At 42.6% G+C, this 19909-nt stretch overlaps 1 protein-coding gene across 1 annotated transcript; it reads right to left on the bottom strand.

Annotated features, from left to right (window-relative positions):
* Positions 1 to 494: 494 nt before the first annotated feature.
* On the bottom strand, positions 495 to 19607 carry ZNF334 (zinc finger protein 334). Its single transcript, XM_025470299.3, has 5 exons — positions 19396 to 19607; positions 13964 to 14022; positions 7869 to 7995; positions 7496 to 7591; positions 495 to 3746 (listed from the first exon to the last, which is right to left on the bottom strand). The coding sequence occupies exons 1-5, from the start codon at positions 19406 to 19408 to the stop codon at positions 1975 to 1977; spliced, it is 2067 nt and encodes a 688-aa protein (XP_025326084.1). The 5' UTR covers positions 19409 to 19607; the 3' UTR covers positions 495 to 1974.
* Between the last annotated feature and the right edge of the window lie 302 nt (positions 19608 to 19909).

Genomic DNA, 19909 nt, shown 5'->3' on the forward strand with positions numbered 1-19909 from the left:
TGTTCACTGTATTATTTTTAAAAAATTAGGATTAATTTTACTAGGAAGCAAAAGGCAAAATATAATAAAGAAAATCAAGATGACCAGGCAGGCACAAAGATGAGTGGTATAGACTCTTGAGAAGGGTCAATGTGGAAATTTTAGATACAGAAAAATAGATGAGGGCAGCCCTGGTGGCTCAGCAGTTTAGTGCTGCTTCAGTCCAGGGCCTGATCCTGGAGACCTGGGATGGAGTCCCATGTCAGGCTCCCTGCATGGAACCTGCTTCTCCCTCTGCCTGTGTCTCTGCCTCTCTCTCTCTTTCTCTGTGTCTCTCATGAATATATAAAATCTTAAAAAAAAAAGAAAAATAGATGATTTTTTTTGCTGTTTTTTTTTAAGATTATTTATTTATGAAAGAGAGAGAGAGAGAGAGAAACAGGCAGAGGGAGAAGCAGGCTCCATGCAGGGAGTCTGATGTAGGACTCGATCCCGGGTCTCTAGGATCGCACCCTGGGTGGAAGGTGGCGCTAAACTGCTAAGCCACCAGGGCTGCCCAAAAAATAGATGAATCTTTATGCCAAAATACCACTTTTTTTTAACATTCTAATGCAATTATCTTGAAGCTTGCTTCTTGAAAATTAGTCTATAAACAGAAATAGTTATATATGCATATATATGATATAAAATATTAAAAGCAATACCTGTATACTCATGAGTCATTTAAGAAAACATGAAGCTTTCTCTTTCTCTGTAAACATAAGTCCCTCTTTCTTCCACAGATGTAATTGCTATCCTAGGTTTTGTTAATCATCCACTTGCTTTCCTTTGTACTTTGACTGTTCACATTATATCTTTCTTTCTTTCTTTCTTTCTTTCTTTCTTTCTTTCTTTCTTTCTTTCTTTCTTTCTATCTATCTCCCTGAACAATGTACTGCTGAGTTCTTTGTTTTTTGAATTTTATTTTTGAAATGCAGTAAAATAGCTATATATTTTTTTCATTCAACATAATCATCTTGAAGTGTTTAATTCATTAATTCATTTTCATTGCCATATATTATCCCCATGGTATGACCAAAACCAACATTTATTTATCTAGTCTATTGTTAATGGACATTTTTTACTTTCCATTTTTGTAAATTGTTACTCAAAAAATTATTGCAGTGTTGCAATGAACATTCTGGTATAGGTCTGTGGGTGCACACATGCAAGAGTTTCTCCAGGGTGGTATTTTTCTGTGATGGAGCCACAGGCATTGTAGATGAGTCTCTTCTTCCTGTCCTTTTCCTGACATGTTGCAGGACATTTGGTGTCTTTGGCCCTCTCATATACTAACCACCTATAGCACTCTGCCACAGTGACAACCAAGCAATCCCAGTATTTCCAAACACCCTTTAGGATGCCCAGTTGAGAACTCTTGTTTTAGAGTATGTTATCAAGAGGTGGAACTGTTGGGTCACAGGTTACAGGACTGCTTGGTTTTTACTTAGTCTACATATACCATACTGTTGAGGTTCAGAGATAGTGGTGGGTTCCTATCACAAATCTGACATATCCATAATTCATGTTCTATGGCACACTCATGTACTACATGCCTATATATAGTTCAATATACCTCAGAAAGTCTTCACACATATATTTAATGCTGTTGTATCAACAATTTAAAGTATTCCTCCTTTTACAAAAGCTCCACATTTCACAATCTATTAACAGAATATTTTCTGTTATCCTTTCTGTAATAAGTTTGGTTATCACATCTGAAATAGGACTTCTAGTTAAACATTCCCACAAAAACATTCTTATCCATATTCCTTAAAATGATAAATCTCCCCTCAATATCTTTGAATGCTTGTTGAAAGCTTTCACATGTTCAAAACATTCGTAGGTTTCACTCCTATATTAATCCTCTAGTTCCAAGAAGCTATAACTGATTGATGAGGACTTTCCCACATGTGATGACATCTTAGCTTTCCTGCCCTGTGATTTTGCTGATGTTCAACGAATCTGATTTGTAGATGCAGGCTTCTGCATGCGGGCAGCGTTGATAGGAGTTTTCTTCTTGTGTGTTTTTCTTTGATGTTTGGTGAGGGCTGACCTCTGGCTGAAGGTTTTTCTACATTCATTACATTCATAGGGTTTTTCCCCTGTGTGAATTCTCTGATGTTTTGTGAGGGCTGATTTTTCATAGAAGGTTTTCCCACATTCAGGACATTTGTAGGGTTTCTCTCCTGTATGAGTTCTCTGATGCACAACAAGGTTGGATTTCACACAGAAAGATCTCCAGCATTCATTGCATTTATAGGGTTTCTCTCCTGTGTGGGTCCTTTGATGCTGAGTAAGGTTTGATTTCACACAGAAGGTTTTCCCACAGTCATTACATTTATATGGTTTCTCTCCTGTGTGAGTTCTCTGATGAACTGTGAGGGCTGACTTCTGGCAGAAGGACTTCCCACATTCATTACATTCATATGGTTTTTCTCCTGTGTGAGTTCTCTGATGTTCAGTGAGGTTGGACTTCACAAAGAAGGACTTGCCACATTCATTACACTCATAGGGTTTTTTCCCTGTGTGTGTGCTCTGATGTTGAGTAAGGTCTGTTTTCTTAGGAAAGCTTCTCCCACATTTATTACAGTTGTAGGCTTTCTTCCCTTTGTGAGCTTTCTGACTTTGAGTGAGGTGTGACTTCTTACTTATGGTCCTGCCACTTTTGGGATACTCATTAGTTTTCCTCCCCGAGTGCATTCTCTGATGTTGAGCAAATTTTAGCTTCTCACAGGAGGATTTCTCACATTTACTACCTTGAAAGCTTTTCCCTCTTGTGTTAATTCTCTGACTTTGAGTGAGGTGCGATTCCTTCCTTATGGCTCTCTCACTATCATTACACTCACTAGGTTTTTCTTTTGTGTGAGTTCTCTGATGTTGAGTAAGGCATGGCTTTTCATGGAAGGATTTCCCACATTTATCACTGTCACAGATTTTCTCTCCTGCATGAGTTCTATCACTTTGAGTGTGGTATGACTTCCTCAAGGCTCTCTCACTTTCATTATATTCATCAGGTGTTCCTCCTCTGTACATTTTCTGATGTTGAGTAAGATTGGACTTCCTGCTAAAGGATTTCCCCAGTTTATTACAATCATAGTGTTTCTCCCCTAGGTGAGCTCTCTGATGTACATGTGTTGACTTCATGCATGAGGGTTTCTTATTTTTACTGGATTCACATGATTTCCTTTCCTTAAGGGTTTTTGGATGAGCACTGAGCTTTAATTTTTGGGTGAAGGCTTGTCTGTATTCATTATCTTCAGAGGGTTTCTCTCCTTTGTGAGGTCTCTTATGTGTAACAAAGGCAGTCTTTTTGTGAAAGACTTTCCCACAATTATTATATTCAAGAAGTTTCTCCAAAACAGAATTCTTTTCATGTTGAATAAACTCCTCCTTATATCTGTGGGATTTCTTCTTTCGATCACTTTCATGGGGCTTGTTCACTGCATGAATTTTCTCATGCATAGCATGAAGGGATCCCCATCCATTGAGATCACTAGACGTTTTTCTTACATGGTTTCTATTACTAATAATTAATTCTGAAACACTTTCCAAGCTTGTTCCAGATAAGTCACATTTATGGGATATTTTTCTTGAGGGCACTGGGTTTCTCAAGGTCTTAGTTCTCTCCTTAGTCAATATTCTGTTGTTGAAGAAGAAAGCTTTCCTCGAATACTTATCTTCCTTTGCTTCGCTTCTTTCTTTCATGTTATTGGCTTCCTGGACTTCTAGAAATATAAGAAATTGACATACATCACAAATCTCAATGCATTTCTTAAGAAATGGCATTATACACAAGTGGCCTATATGGAATTGATTCTTAGGTTCTTAGATATAGTGTTCTGGGATGGAAGAAGTCCTGAGCAAATATTTATTCTCTTCTTTTGGTTTGGTAACATGAAAATCAAGAAAAAACACATATTATAATAGAAAAAAAAAAGGAGAGAAAGTGGAAACTTAATACAAATACAAGTGGCTTTGGTTTGTTATAAATATGATGTCAAGATGGATAGTAAGTTTGGAAAAAAAAAAGACATAAGGAACATTGTGCTAAGTAAAAAGGATGTCAGGAAAACAACTGATCCAAGGATGGAGGATTTTCTTTTTTTTTTTTTAAGATCTTATTTATTTATTTATTAAAAAATTATTTATTTATTCATGACAGAGAGAGAGAGAGAGAGAGAGACACTGGGGTTGCCCAAGATCTTATTTATTTATTGATGAGAGATACACAGAGAGAGGCAGAGACATAGACAGAGTAGGAAGCAGGCTCCCCGTGGGGAACCCAATGCAGGACTCGACCCCAGGATCTCAGGATCATGCCACCCAGGCATCCCAGATGGAGGATTTTCAAAGGATGGGCAAAGACAAAGGATATTGAGGAGGCAGACAAGGAAGACTGGGTGGTAATAGGGGAAGTTTCAGAGCCAAGATCAATTTGACAGCATATCAGAGACTTGAACCATATCCTCCTCTCCCCATGCTTCACCACTTGCAGTGGAATCCTTTACTCCACTGTCCATTTTCCCAATCTCTTCTGCCCTTTTCCCATTCTGTATACTAACTCCAAATTTACATATGAAATAATTAATTGCCTTGTGTCCAAAGGTCCAGTCCTATAGTTCATCCCTATCTCTTCACAGAACTGTGATATGGTAAAACAATGCCCAAAACATGTGTTAAAACAGGAGGGGACAAGCCAGGCTTGCAACAGGATCCAATTCCCCTCTGTATTCTGGTTGTTGGTGCTGTCAGTTGATTCTCTCAGAATAGATCAATAGTTATCTGGCCTGATTGACACCTCTACTTCTCCCTCTTTCAATCTACTGATTTGCTTTGCCAACTGATTGTGTCCTGTCATAATTAACTCCACCTTTATATCATGTTTTCTTCCTCTCTGATTTCTTTTTTTTTTTCCTGTGAAAACTCAAGCAGCTGGCTATCCAGTTTGGTCCAAGGGCCTTTATTAATCTTTGCCTTAAAATTTTTTTTTGCTATGGGTGATTATTACTATCCTCTGTTCTTCTCATTTTATGCAAGAACATCAATTGTATACTTAAAAATACATGACTTTTCTGTAGCAGATAAAACAAACAGAAGCCAATATGCTAGTAGGGAAAATTTGATATTGGATTTTTACACCTAGAGATTACATTCGATTCTTATAATCTAAGTTCACAACACATGTTCAAGTGATCAGCTCATAAGTCTACAATATTGTCAGATTGTATCAGATCAGGGCATTTATTTATTTATTTATTTATTTATTTATTTATTTATTTATATGATTTTATTTATTAATGAGAGACACACACATACACACACACACAGAGAGAGAGAGAGAGAGAGAGAGAGAGAGAGAAGCGGAGACACAGGCAGAGGGAGAAGCAGGCTCCATGCAGGGAGCCCAATGTGGGACTCAATCCTGGGTCTCACACAGGATTCACACCTGGGCTGAAGGTGGTGCTAAACTGCTGAGCCACCCGGGGTGCCCTAAACTGGACATTTCTAGCCACAAATCCACTCTCATGTTTTTGACTTGGTTAGTACATATTCTGTCCCTAGCTCTACTCAGAATCTACACATCCCTTCAGGGCAATGCTACTGTCCCATTGTTTTTTTTTTTTTTTTTAAGAATCTCATCACTTCAAGTTCCATTAATGGCAAGGTTTGCAAGTAAATACTATCTGTACAATGTGTTCTGACACTTTTTTTCCATGGCCAGTTTGTGTGATATTTTCTCTACTTAACTACCACAACTGAGCCTAATTTCCATTGCTTCTGGTTATAATCCATTTTCTTTCTTTCTTTCTTTCTTTCTTTCTTTCTTTCTTTCTTTCTTTCTTCTTTCTTTCTTTCTTCTTTCTTTCTTTCTTTCTTTCTTTCTTTCTTTCTTTCTTTCTTTCCTTTCTTCTTTCTTCTTTCTCTAATTAGGTAGTTAATTAATTAATTTTTTAAGTAGGCTCCACCTGGGGCCTGAACTCACAACTCTTGAGATCAGGACCTGAGCTGAGATTAAGAGTCAGATGCTTAACCGACTGAGCCACACAGGCGCCCCATTCCACTTTTTACTTTAAGTTTGGGATTTCTACTGCCTCCAACCTCCAGTGAAAATGGAGTTGATATTTTGTCTTTCTTTTCTCTATGGCCTTGAATAATATGCAGGAAAAGAAGAGGCAATGCTGAGTTTACACGTCCATCTGCATGCTGGAATTTATTCCTTCCTTCTCAGAACACTTTTTTCACGTGGCTTCTGGGACACCACTGTCTTCTGGTTCCCTCCCCACCATCCTCGGTGCTTCTTTTCAGTCTCGCTTTTTGCAGTCATGTGCCTCTGGCCCTGCAAACCTAGTAGTCCTTGCCTTTCCCTTCTCACCTAATGCTTCACTCAGATTTAGAAGTCAGTCTTACCAGGCCCATAAAGCTTTGTTCCTGCTAACTCTCTGACATCAGCTGCTACCTCCTTTGGAAGCCCCTCTGGTCCCACTGACACCTCGCTGTTCTCTGATTACACCAAGCATACTCCCATCTCGGAGACTTCATACCTGCTGCTCCCTCGAGCTGGAAATCTCTTAATCTGTGCCTCTCTCCATCCCTCCGTTCAAAACTCTATTCTACTGTTCCTGCTCAAATGTTCACCTCCTCAAAGAAGCCTCCTCTGATTTCCTTTCCAAAAATAGCACTCCCTATTGATCTCTATACCCATCATCTGACTTTAATTTTTCATATGATAACTACTAGACATATTACATTTTTTCTTGCTAGTTGCCATTTTTTTGCTAAATTTGCCAACTTACTCATTGGATCTACTGATAGGAGTAGAGACTTTGTATCCTCTATGCTTAGAATGTGACTGGTGTATAGCAGTGCCTAAAATAAATATTTGTTGAATATAAGAAGGCACCAATAACTGCATATTTACTGAGTGTTTGGCATAGGAGGGAAGATGAACAATAGTCATTACCAAACAGAAAAAAAAAACAGAGAAATAAAGGTCGAGGATGAGTACCAATCGGTTTCTATGAAAGCCAATCTTTCTACATATAAAAGTCAAACAGAAAAAAAAATAAAAGTCAAACAGAACATGAAGAGCATTTATATAGGAGGGTGCTATTTGGAGGTTTGTTATCTAAGGTAGGGTGATCATCTGTCTTGAGCCACTTCTAAAAGCCTCTAAAAGAGATTTCTCTCTTTTTTTCTTTTTTAGATATTTTATTTATTTATTTATTCATGAGAGACACACAGAGAGGCAGAGACATAGGCAGGGGGAGAAGCAGGCTCCCTGCAGGGAGCTCAATGAGGGACTCGATCCCAGGACCCTGGGATCATGACCTGTGCCAAAGGCAGATGCTCAACCATTGGACCACCCAGATGCCCCACTAAAATATATTTCTAAAATGCTTTCAAAAATACCCTGAACTGGCCACTTGGGAACCAGTTTCCACCAGTTGTCTTCTATCTACCCCTGTGAACTCACCTGGGCAGCTCTGACTTGGGAGTTCTTTCTTTGGTACCCATGGCTCTTCTCCTTGCTCCAACTTGAATATCAGCTCAGGTTTGGTGACGCAGTGCCCTGTTATGGGAAATGACATGGGACTTGGCAAAGCTGCTTAAAGTTCAGGCCCTTTGAAGAATCAGATGGGAGAAGCTTTAGAAGCTGTAAGGTGATAGGGCCTTCATTAAAAAAGACCTTTTTACCATGGAGGTGAGAATACAACATACTTTCAAGTTCCCTAAAGAGGGTCTTTTAATCCAAAATCTCAAGCCTGAAACTCATGGGGCCTTACAGTGATTTGGTTCCTAAGATAGAAAATGCATGTCGTTGACAGGTGCATGGAAGCCGTGCTTACCCAGTGATACCAGATGCCTGTAGTTCTCCAGCATCACATCCCTGTACAGGAGCCTCTGGGCAGGGTCCAGCAGCTGCCACTCCTTCTGGGTGAAGTCCACGGATATATCCTCGAACAACACCGATCCCTGTAACAGCCCAGTCCTGCTCACCATGAAATGCTCAAGATCAGATGGCATGGGAAATATATATGAGAATGAATTTCTACTGTGTTCATTTTTAAAAAAGCTTTTAGGGTGGAGAGAGAGGGTGAGGGGAAGGAGCAGAGGGAGGAGGAGAGAGAGAATCTTAAGCAGGCTCCACGTCCAGTGCAGAGCCTGACATGGAGCTTCATCTCATGACCCTGAGATCATAACCTGAGCCAAAATCAAGAGTCAGATGCTTTTTTTTTTTTTAAGTTTTTTTTTTTTTTTTTTTTTTTATTTATGATAGTCACACAGAGAGAGAGAGAGAAAGGGAGGCAGAGACATAGGCAGAGGGAGAAGCAGGCTCCATGCACCAGGAGCCCGACGTGGGATTCGATCCTGGGTCTCCAGGATCGCGCTCTGGGCCAAAGGCAGGCGCTAAACCGCTGCGCCACCCAGGGATCCCAAGAGTCAGATGCTTAACTGACTGAGCCACCTGGGTGCCCGTACTGTGTTCATTGTTAAGAGTTTACCAGAAAATGTTACAAAGGATGACGTAACCAGGTACCTTCCTTTATGTTATACTTTATGGAAGAAACAGAAATCATAATAGAAATATTCTGCCTCTATATTTATTAATTTATAAACAACAAAAATTTGAGTCCCTCTATATATCTAGAATGATTCTAGTTGTAAGGATGCTAAGGCAAAGGAGACAATGGTCCTGTTATTAAGGTGTTCACAGACCAAGAAGGAGACTTTCTACAAAACACATTCAGGCCCAATAATAATTAACAATACATATAAAATTAAGGGAGTTGCAAGTAGTGCAGTGTGACAAAATAGGTTGGGGGCTTTGAAGAGACTCAGAACAAGTAGAGATATTTAGTGGTTAGTCACAGAGAAATACTGGATTTTCCCCCAGAGACCAGTGGCCTCCAGATACTTAGTCACCCCATTACTCGGAGTTCCTAAGCATCCCTCAATGTATTAACTTGTAAATTATGAATGTCTAGGACTCTGCAGCTAGCCAGCAAAAGTAAAGCTTACTTTCTTAGTTTTTTTTTGATACAAAAGAAACATGAGAGGGCATTCTAATACCTTCTTTACATCCTACACTACTTCATTGTCTCATGCGGTTCTCTAGGGTGCACACCTGACTTTGGAGATTACTTCCATGGGAATGGGGACATATACATAAGTAACATGATCAGATTTATATTTTGAAAGCAAAGACTTAGTAGCAGAGTGGGAGAATGTTTTAAAGCAGTGACTCTCATTCAACTTGATCTTGTCGGCAGCGGGTGAAGGGCATTTGGCAATGTCGGGAGACATGTGTGGTTGTCCCAACTGAGGAAAGGGTGCTTATGGTATCTAGTGGCTGGAGCCCAGAGATGCTGTGGGATATCTTACGATGCTGAGGACAGCCTCTACAACAAAGGATTATCTGGCCCCAAATACTGATTGTGTTGAGAAAGTCTGAGAAGGGTTTTTAAAGGGAAGGGAAGGGAAGTCATAGAGGAAGGTAATAACCATTATAAGAGAAGATTTTATTTATTTATTTATTTATTTATTTATTTATTTATTTATTTATTTATGATTGTATTTATTTATTCATGAAAGACACACACAGAAAGAGAGAGAGAGAGAGAGAGCGGCAGAGACACAGGCAGAGGGAGAAGCAGGCTCCATGCAGGGAGCCTGACGTGGGACCTGATCCCAGGTCTCCAGGATCAGGCCCTAGGCTGAAGGCGGCTCTAAACCGCTGAGCCACCGGGGCTGCCCAAGAGAAGATTTTAATGTAGTAGCAGGGCCATTCAGAAGTGGAGTTGATTCTAAATGGAATTAATCAGCAGTTGGTTAGGGCAAGAGGGGAAATGAATGGAACACTACTCCGAGATTATCAGCAAGAGCAGCTGGGTCAGTGCTGGTGCTGTATTTGGAGACTGACAACCCAGGAGAAAGAATAGGTTGGGTGAGAAAAAGATAGATAGATAGATAGAGAGAAATCCTGGACATGTTATACATAAGGCATCTGTGACACATACAGGTAGAGAGGTCACTACAGGTAGAGAGGTCCAGGTGATGGTTAGATATAAGGTCTTGGAAATCAGGAGGGAGGTCCAGGATTAAGGCGAAGTTTGGAAATCAGGAGTTTCTCAGCGATAACTGAAGCCATCTGAGTAGGGAGCTTGCCCATAAAGAACAGGGAGATGGAAGATTTGGAACCTAAGAGGGAGCAGGAGGGGGAGAAGACCTTGGCGACCAAAGAAGCAGGAGTTAGTAGTAGTATCTCCACATAGAGCAGAGCACGTCCACGGTGGTGCTCACTAAACAGCCGTTGAATGAATGAAGCCTGTCTCAGAGGCCACTGGTGGTGACAGTTTCAAGAAGAGATGCTCCTAACTCGACATGATGGGCTGGGCACACACACTGATCTCTTCTGCTTCCAAAACTATAGCAGGGAGAGACATAACAACACCAGTACATGATCAGGGAAGAGGGGTGCAGGGAAGGGGGCTGTCAGCAAGTGACAAATTCTGACTGGTTTCTGTAAGCCATAGAGTAGGAGGCAGATATTGGAGGAAGTGTGCTCATCCCCTAAAACAAACACAGACTGTGCAAGAGTCTGAGGTTCTGTTCAGAGCCAGGCAGGATCTCCCAGCTGGGAAGCAGCTGTGGCAGGAGATGAAGTGGGCTCTGGGCTCAAGACCCAGAGGAATGAGTGGGAATATGAGGCCTGTCACATTCCTAGGTCGTTATTAGCCCCCAGAGGGGTTGGCTAAGGATTAACACTTGGGAGAACCTTCCCTATAAAAAGCAGGACACCTGCCTCCAGTCTGCGTGAACTTTGCAACCCAAAAGAGAAGCAAGGTACTATGCTGAGTACCCTGAACCAGTCACAGCTTTGCTTTTAGGGCAACTCTAGGGAAACAGATCAACACCTTCTGTCATTGGGTAAGGCACTGCCAGCTTTGTCAGGGGGAAAGGAAGGTCCCCTGGGGCTCTGTCCCCCTCTGTACATCCTACAGAGAGGCCTGTCTGTACACATCTCCCACCAATCCATGTAAAAGGCCCCAGGTCTGTCTTTTCATTCAAGGGAAAAGCTGGTGGAGGAAACAGACCCTTATGCTGCCTAGATCGATCTTATGAGTTTTTTGCCTTTCTATTCACACAGAAAACTTTTTAAAAAAGGGCCTCAGATGCTGGAGGAAAAACAACCATTGGAAAAATAAGCATGAAGAAAAACTGCTTAACAAATTATTCTTTTATGTAAATAAAATCTAACAGCCAAAAAAAATTAAGTACCAAGAGGAATAGATTGGAGCCTATGAAAACAAAATTAATTTAGATACTGAAGACAATAATTTTTAAGACTTCAAACTGGTATCCCCAGATTGATGTCAGAGTCTCACTTCCATAAAATGAGAAAAATTGGCTATGTGAAAAGCAAAGGGACCCAGATAGTACAGATGCTTTTTTAATTTTTAAAATTATTTATTTATTTATTTATTTATTTATTTATTTATTTATTTAACAGAGAGAGAGCACAAGCAGAGGGAGTGGCAGGCAGAGGGAGAGGGAGAAGCAGGCTCCCTGCTAAGCAGAGAGCCTGATGCAAGGCTCTGTCCCAGGACCTGGGATCATGACCCGAGCTGAAGGCAGATGCTTATCCAACTGAGCCACACAGGCACCCCAGATAGTATGGAGTCTGTTGCTGACTTAGGAAGGCCAAAAAATCTAAAACCCTCCAAAGAAGGCTCGAAAACAAAATGACGTGGGTGACAAAAATGAGCAAATCTCTTACCACACAGAATGAAAGCACAGGAAAATGAAAAGGATGACAGGAAAGGAAAGGAGGACAGATGGACCACCGCGGAGAGCCACTGACAGCCTCCCAGGAGCTCTGGGTGGCAAGAACCAAGAGGAGGGTGGGAGGGAAATAATCACGGGAAATCACTAGAAGTGTCCCAGAGCACTTGAGTGTTCATCGGCAGGAGCTGTCCGGTTAACCAAATAGGCACACTGGCAGACGCTGCCCGGCGAAATAGCTCAAACCCCAGGAAAGAGAAAAACTTGCAAGAAGAAAGAATAAAACAGGTGTAAGAACAGAAATGGCACTCAACTTTTCATTCTCTGCAGATGCTAGGGGATCCTGTTTACTCATCATACCCAGAAGGAAAAGGAGTCTGAACCCAAATGCTACAACCAATCATCCCTGTAACAGGGCAGAAGAAAGGTACTTCCAGATAGTCAGACTTAGAAAACGTATCACCCACACAGTCGTAAGATTCTCCAGAGGCCTCCATCAGAACTCAGCAATCAGAGAAGGAATACAACCAGAAAAGGAGAGTGTGGTGAGCAGACAAGAGCAGGAAAAACTGGTTCCAGGTGAAGCAAGGGGGGCTTACAGACTATGCAAGGAAAGAGGCATAGGGTAACTCAACAGGAAACTTCAAAAAAATATTTATAAACTATATGTAGGCAACATTTTTACATTTTTGGACAAAGCAACGTATTGTGAGCATGAAGCCTGAGAGTTCTCGAAACTATAGAAGAAGAGCTGCTATGGTGATTGTTGGGGAAACTGAGGCAAGCTGTGATGGTCCAGTAACAGGTCATCTGGAATGAGGTAGTAAAGTCAGCCCCTGAAAATACAGAGAATGACTGGTCCTCTGGATGGACGGGGACTGCCAGAGCTCACGGTCAGCAGAGTGCACCCGAAAACCCTCTTTCTGCCTAAGTATGGGTCCCAGATTTAGTAACCAAAAACGCAGGGCACCCAGTTAAACAACAAATAGGTTTTTAGTATAAGTATGTCTCATACAATATACTTTATGTACCCTGTGTCTTATTTATAATCTCATGCCTAAGAGCTCTCCCATTCCAAGTTCTTGGACAGGCTTGAACAGAAGCAGATGGAATCTTACTCTCAAAAATGAGTGAAAGCTTGTAGTGGACTTGCATACTAAGACATATTTGACCTATATGGCCAAATTGCTTTTTTTTTTTTTTTTTTCAGTTACCTCTATACCCAGTGTAGGACTTGAAGTCCAACCTCAAGATAAAGAGTTGCTGCTGTACCGACTGAGCCAGCCAGTTGGCCAAATCTCTAACGATGTATCCTTAGAACCATTCCAGCTAAAAGCACTTAAATCTATTATTTATACTTTCAGTAAAAAGTATAAATAATAAATTTCATAATGCTATTGTCCTAATTAAAAGAATTAGGCCAGGTAAGGAATTTAATAGTGACTGGAACATGATAAGCAACTCTAAGTTGTAGATAACATTATAACGCCTTATCTTCATACTTCGGACAGCAAAAATAACCAGAAGATGTATATTAGAATTGAAATAATTGGGCAGCCCCGGTGGTACAGCGGTTTAGTGCCGCCTGCAGCCCAGGGCGTGATCCTGGAGACCCTGGATAGAGTCCCACATCAGGCTCTCTGTATGATGTCTGCTTCTCCCTCTGCCTGTGTCCCTGCCTCTCTCTCTCTCTGACTCTATGAATAAATAAATAAAATCTTAAAAAAAAAGAATTGAAATAATTTTTGTTCAAGTAGCTAGAAGGTGTGATGTGATTGTTAACAAAGAATTCAAAAAACTATATTTATTATGTAAAGAGAGAAGAGAAAATGGGAGAAGAAAAGTATTTAGAAGGTTTCCATAGAACCTGAGATAAAGGAGTCTATAGATGGTACTGTGGATGAAAACAATCCCTGATGTCGACAAGAAGATAGGTTCACATATGCGTCACATACATCAACGGTAATCAATAATACAACACAAATCAAAGGTAGACCTTCAGAGCCACCAGAAGAGGAAAAAAGGAAAGTCAGATAATATCACAGGAACAAAGTCAAAAAATGAAAAAAATGAAGAAAAACAATCAATGAGAAAACATGGTCACTAATAAAAGGTGAAGTCACCTTTTCATTGAAAAAGTAATTAGTAAATGACTTACCTGGGATGTGTTCATTTTCTCCTGCTCCTGGAAAAGTTTTGAGAACTCTGAGGCCAGAGCTGGAGGAGGGAGAAGGAGCAGAGCAATTATGAGAAATGGGATCTGTCCTGAAAGTCCTCGGAGCCTTTGCTTAGAAACCCCATGCTGACAGATGGCCACACCGTGGGAGAATGTCTCTGACCCTTCAGAAGGGGCAGGTGCATGGAGGGGACTCTCATAACCCTTGTATAACTGTGGGGAGCTAAGAGAAGCATGCTTTTCATTGTGGGGGGGAGTAATATTTATCTTACTGGTTTCTTACAATTTACAGCTTTCTTTGATTTAATAGCAGAGAGATATAAAACAAGCCAAAGTCCAATGAAGAAAGAGTCAGTTAAACAAATCTTAGCATAGCAAGCATGACATGCCATGCCTTTGGTCATTATTAAACATATTATATTTGAAGTTTTTGATGTCGGGATTTACTTTATTTATTTTTATTTTTTAAAAAAGATTTTATTTATTCATGGAGACACACAGAGAGAGAGAGAGAGAGAGAGAGAGAGGAAGGCAGAGACACAAGCAGCCTCCATGCAGGGAGCCTGACGTGGGACTTGATCCCATGTCTCCAGGATCATGCCCTGGGCTGAAGGCAGCGCTAAACCGCTAAGCCACTGGGGCTGCCCTGGGATTTAGTTTATTTTTTAAAGTTTATTTATTTATTTAAGTAATCTCTATACCCAATGTGTGGCTTAAATTCATGACTCCGAGATCAAGAGTCAGTTCCACAGTCTTCCAACTGAGCCAGCCAGGTGCCCCCGGGACTGAAAACAATCTAGTCATGGAAGGTGGAAGGGAAAATTTGTGTGTGTGAGTGTGAGTGTGTGTGTGTATTTTGGGGGCAGATATAGATGAAGCAAAATGGTCATAAGTTGATAATGGCTGAAGCCGTGACAAGTATATGGGAGTCATTACATTATTTTCTTTACTTTTGTAAAAATGTGTAAAAACAGATGCAAGAAACAACAAAAACCTGACAGAAGTCTGCTTATCTACTTTCCTACATATCTATATATCTCTATATATATATTTAAATTTTTTTCATTTTTAAGTAATCTCTACATGTAACATGGGGCTGGAACCTACAACCCTGAGATCAGGTTTTGCAAGCTCTACTTACTGAGCCAGCCAGGTGTCCCTCCTACTTATATTTTTAACTCCTTTGAGTTAAAAAATTAATAGGAAGCTCTGACAACAGGGATAGATGTGCTTTACGGAAGTCTGCTTTTTAATTTTTAATTTTTATTTTTTTAAGACTTTATTTATTTGGGGGAGAGAGAGAGAGAGCAGGAGCAGGGAGGAGAGGCAGAGGGAAGCGGACTCCTCGATGAGCAGGGAGAGATCATAGGACCTGAGGATCATGACCTGAGCCATGAGCCAAAGGCAGATGACCAACTGACTGAGCCACTCAGGTGCTCTATAAGTCTGTTATTTTATTTTATTTTATTTTATTTTATTTTTTAATCTTTAAAAAGATTTTATTTATTTATTCATGAGAGACACGGAGAGAGGCAGAGACACAGGCAGAGGGAGAAGCAGACTCCCTGTGGGGAGCCCGATGTCGGCTCGATCCCAGGACCCCAGGATCATGACCTGAGCTGAAGGCAGATGCTCAACCACTGAGCCACTCAGGTGCTCTTAGTTTTTTTTTTTTTTTTTTTTTTTTTTTTAAGGGATTTATTCTCCTTTGGTTTCAGTGTCTCCAAGGGATTTTTTATTTTTTATTTATTTTTATTTATTTTTTATTTTTATTTATTTATGATAGTCACACAGAGAGAGAGAGAGGCAGAGACATAGGCAGAGGGGGAAGCAGGCTCCATGCACCGGGAGCCCGACATGGGATTTGATCCGGGGTCTCCAGGATCACGCCCTGGGCCAAAGGCAGGCGCCAAACCACTGCGCCACCCAGGGATCCCTCCAAGGGATTTTTTAAAGAGTTTTTTTTTTTTAATTTTTAAAAAGATTTTATTTATTCATGAGAGACAGAGAGAGAGACAGGCAGAGACTCAGGCAGAGGGAGAAGCAGGCTCCATGCAGATGTGGAGCCTGATGTGGGACTTGATCCCAGGACTCCAGGATCACGCCCTGGGTGGAAGGCAGACGCTAAACCGCTGAGCCACCCAGGGATCCCTTATTTTTTATTTTTTTTAAAAGACTTTATTTATTCATGAGAGACACACAGAGAGAGGCAGAGACACAGGCAGAGGGAGAAGCAGGCTCCATGCAGTGAGTCCCATGTGGGACTTGATCCCGGGACTCCAGGATCGCGCCCTGGGTTGAAGGCAGGTGCTAAACCGCTGAGCCACCCAGGGATTCCCAGGATTTTTTTTTTTTTTAATTAAGAAACTTGTTTCAACTTAACTAAGCCACAGTGGACCGAACAGGGGCTTGGAAGTCAGGGGGCCCCAGTGGTCCTTTAGGTTCTGGGACTAACAAATAATGTAAACTGAGATTATATTAATATTAATGATACTGACAATACTTGGATAGCGCTTACTATGGAACAGGCACTGCTCTAAGTACTTTACATATGTTACCTCATTTATTCCTTAAAATAAAGCAAGGTGTAAGTAGTATTATTACTCCCAGTTTATAGGTGAGAAATTGAGGGAAGAAGTGAAAGTAAATGTGGTAGAGCCGGGCTTTGAACCCTGGCAGTCTGGCTCCAGAAACCTTTTTTTTTTTTTTTTTTAATTTTTATTTATTTGTGATAGTCACAGAGAGAGAGAGAGAGAGAGAGAGAGAGGCAGAGACACAGGCAGAGGGAGAAGCAGGCTCCATGCACCGGGAGCCCGACGTGGGATTCGATCCCGGGTCTCCAGGATCACGCCCTGGGCCAAAGGCAGGCGCCAAACCGCTGCACCACCCAGGGGTCCCCAGAAACCTTTTTAAAAGATTTTTAATTTATTTATTCATGAGAGACACACAGAGAGAGGCAAAGACACAGAGGGAGAAGCAGGCTCCACGCAAGGAGCCCGATGTGGGACTTGATCCCAGGACCCCAGCATCACGCCCTGAGCCAAAGGCAGATGCTCAACCACTGAGCCACCCAGGGGCCCCCAAAACCTTGTACTTAACCGTATACTAATGACTCCCTCAGACCCAATACTGCTCACTTTTAAAATGAGACAGGCTTACATAACCCCTGAAGCCCCTTGCTATACGCCTACAAAGGCTACAAAGGCAGGAATGTGCGGGGGGGCGGGGGGGGGCGGTAGCATATCTCTAAGTTCCAGGTAAGGGGATGGCCGTAGTTTGGGGACTGAACAGCATCCCCAAAAGGGACTGGAAGGAGAATAAAAAGGGGAGGAGTTCGGGGAGGAGAGGAGCTGGTGTCTCCATGGCCGTCCTCCCAGACCACAATCTCCTCAACTGTCCAGTGGATGTCCTCATCCCAGAAAGCCTGCCTCTTGCTCACCACCTTCAGCTCAGCTCACCTCTCTCTTGAAAGCCGGCCCAACCTTCACGGAGGGACACTTCTTGACAACCCCTGGTGCCGTGATGTTACTCAGGGCAGAAGGGTCACAGTCATTGCCTCCAAGCAAGCAGAGATAGAACCTGCTTGTTTCCTCGATCTGTGCCCTGCAGCTGTGCCCCGGCTTTCTCTGGGTAGGCTGGGGATCTCCCAGGTGGGAATCCTGTTCCTGATGGCCCCAGCTTCTTTCCTTACAAGAGCTGCGGGATCCAAGGAAATGTGAACCTGGCTGGAGGAGGTAAATTCACACAACGGGAATCTCCAGCCCAGGTCCCAACGGTCTCTGGGACTTCCCCACCCCCTACAACAGAAGCTCTCAGTGAGGCTCCCAGACCAGCAGGAACAGCAACGTCAGATACTTGATAGAAATGCAAATTTGGGGGCCCCTCCCAAACCTATCGGGTGGGAGACTCTAGGGGTGGGGCCTCGCCAGCTCTTGGGTTTTGACAAGTCCTCTAGGTGATCCTGCCCTGCCGCAAGCTTATTTGGGAACCACTATCAGAAAAATCTGGTTTGAGAGTCTGTAAACTGTTGCGGTCACAGGGCAGATGGACAATGAAGAAAGAGCAGAGAAGCCTTCAAAACCTGAGGGCTCTAAGCAGATGTCAAGAAATCTCCAAGAACTCTAGAGAGGACTCAGCTGGGGACACTCCAGGTTCTTCCGCCTGGCTCTTAGAGACTTGCCACTCTGTTAAGTGCTGTGAAGGATGCTCTGCTGGACAAAACCCAACATAGGATTTGGAAATAAAACTGTTTGAGGTTTGCATGCCAGCTCCTTCAATTACTGTCCATGACACTTCACCTCCAGAGTCTTGGTTTCCTTCTTGGTTAAAATGGGATTAGTACCAATTTTACAGGGGGTCTCTAGAAATCAATAATATTCTTAATGAAAAGAACAGTGATAAAGGCAATTAACATTTCCCAAGGGGGATCCCTGGGTGGCTTAGCGGTTTAGCGCCTGCCTTTGGCCCAGGGCCCGATCCTGGAGTCCCGGGATCGAGTCCCACATCGGGCCGGCATGGAGCCTGCTTCTCCCTCTGCCTGTGACACACTCTGCCTCTCTCTCTCTCACTCTATGTCTATCATAAATAAATAAATAAATAATTCTTAAAAAACAAAACAAAACAAACATTTCCCAGGTATTTACTGAATGCCAGGACCTGTGCTGAGTGCTTTACAGGTGCTATCTGATTCAATCCTCAGAACAACCTGGAGACAGGTTATAGGAATAAGTTCATTGTACAGACAGGGAAACTGTAAAGTATGAGTCCTAGAGGCTCATCACTTGGCCCATGGAGACTCAGTGGCTGAGCTAGAATTTAAACTCATCTGAGTTCAAACTTTGGCTTTTTTTTTTTTTAAAGATGTTATTTATTTATTCATAAGAGACACAGAGAAAGGGGGTGGCAGAGAAGTAGGCAGAGGGAGAAGCAGGCTTCCTGTGGGGATGCCAGGACCCCGGGATCACGCCCTGAGCCAAGGCAGGGGCTCAACCCCTGAGCCACCCAGGCGTCCCCAAACTTGGGCTCTTCCACAGCCCGCTACAGTGCAGACCCACCACCTGCCCTTAGCTTGCAGGCGTATAATAAATGTTCTGGGAATTCACTCCCACCTCCGCTGCTCTCGTGGATTTGACTCGCTGATGAAGGGTTAACCAGGGCACATGCAAATTCGAGGAGCTCCTGGAAACAGTTCTTTCACATTCAGATGTCTTTTCTTCTTGCACTTTATTCTGACCCGGAAACCCGTGCCCCCTGTCCTTCTCCTGGAACCTGCGGGAACGCAGCCACGCTGCTCTGTCCCTGGCTTTCTTTAGGGTCTCAGCCCGCGTAGGATTCGCTCAAGTTTTTGCTTCCAGCACGTGTGGACACAGACCTATCCCGCGCCCGGCAAAGCAACGGTGCAAAGAGGTTCTCACCTGTAGTGCGCATCCTTCGTGCAGGACTCGGCCCGAGCAGCGCGTCGACCCCGGGTCTCCACGGTTACCTGCGCTGCGAAGCTGGAGACAAGGGAGCGGGCGAACAATGAGGCAGAACTGCACATGCGCAGGAGCAGCTGCGAGGGACCAGTTCCCTGGGCTCCTCTGCGGGGAATCCATCAAATTCGGGACTCCGTTTCCCATCAGTCTGCGCGCCCCCTTTCTTAGGGAATGTCGGAAGAGTCTCTGCCTCATCTGGTGAATTAGGTTATTTGTCCAAAATCATCTTTACTTTTGCTTGGAGCCCTGGTTCCTCCATGACCCCTGGATTAGGAATCTGAACCTGGTTCCACCTACGACCCTGCTCAGGTCGTGATCCCAGGATCCCAAGGGTCCCAAAGAATCCCCTTTGATCCCTTTAGACTCAAAGCTACCTTGAGGAGGAAAGGTAGGTATCCACTGCACACATGAAAACATAACATTTTAACTAAAGTACTAGGAATTTTAAAGCCCA

Source organism: Canis lupus, chromosome 24, assembly GCF_003254725.2.
Source record: "Canis lupus dingo isolate Sandy chromosome 24, ASM325472v2, whole genome shotgun sequence".
In the NCBI taxonomy this organism is placed as follows: Eukaryota; Metazoa; Chordata; class Mammalia; order Carnivora; family Canidae; genus Canis; species Canis lupus.

What these genes read in the sequence shown, in the direction of transcription:
- ZNF334 (XM_025470299.3), bottom strand. An exon ending in AGAAAATGAACACATCCCAG is followed by an intron (nt 7,996 to 13,963) that starts GTAAGTCATTTA and finishes GGGCTGTTACAG; the next exon opens with GGATCGGTGTTGTTCGAGGA. An exon ending in CAGGCATCTGGTATCACTGG is followed by an intron (nt 7,592 to 7,868) that starts GTAAGCACGGCT and finishes TTCCCATAACAG; the next exon opens with GGCACTGCGTCACCAAACCT.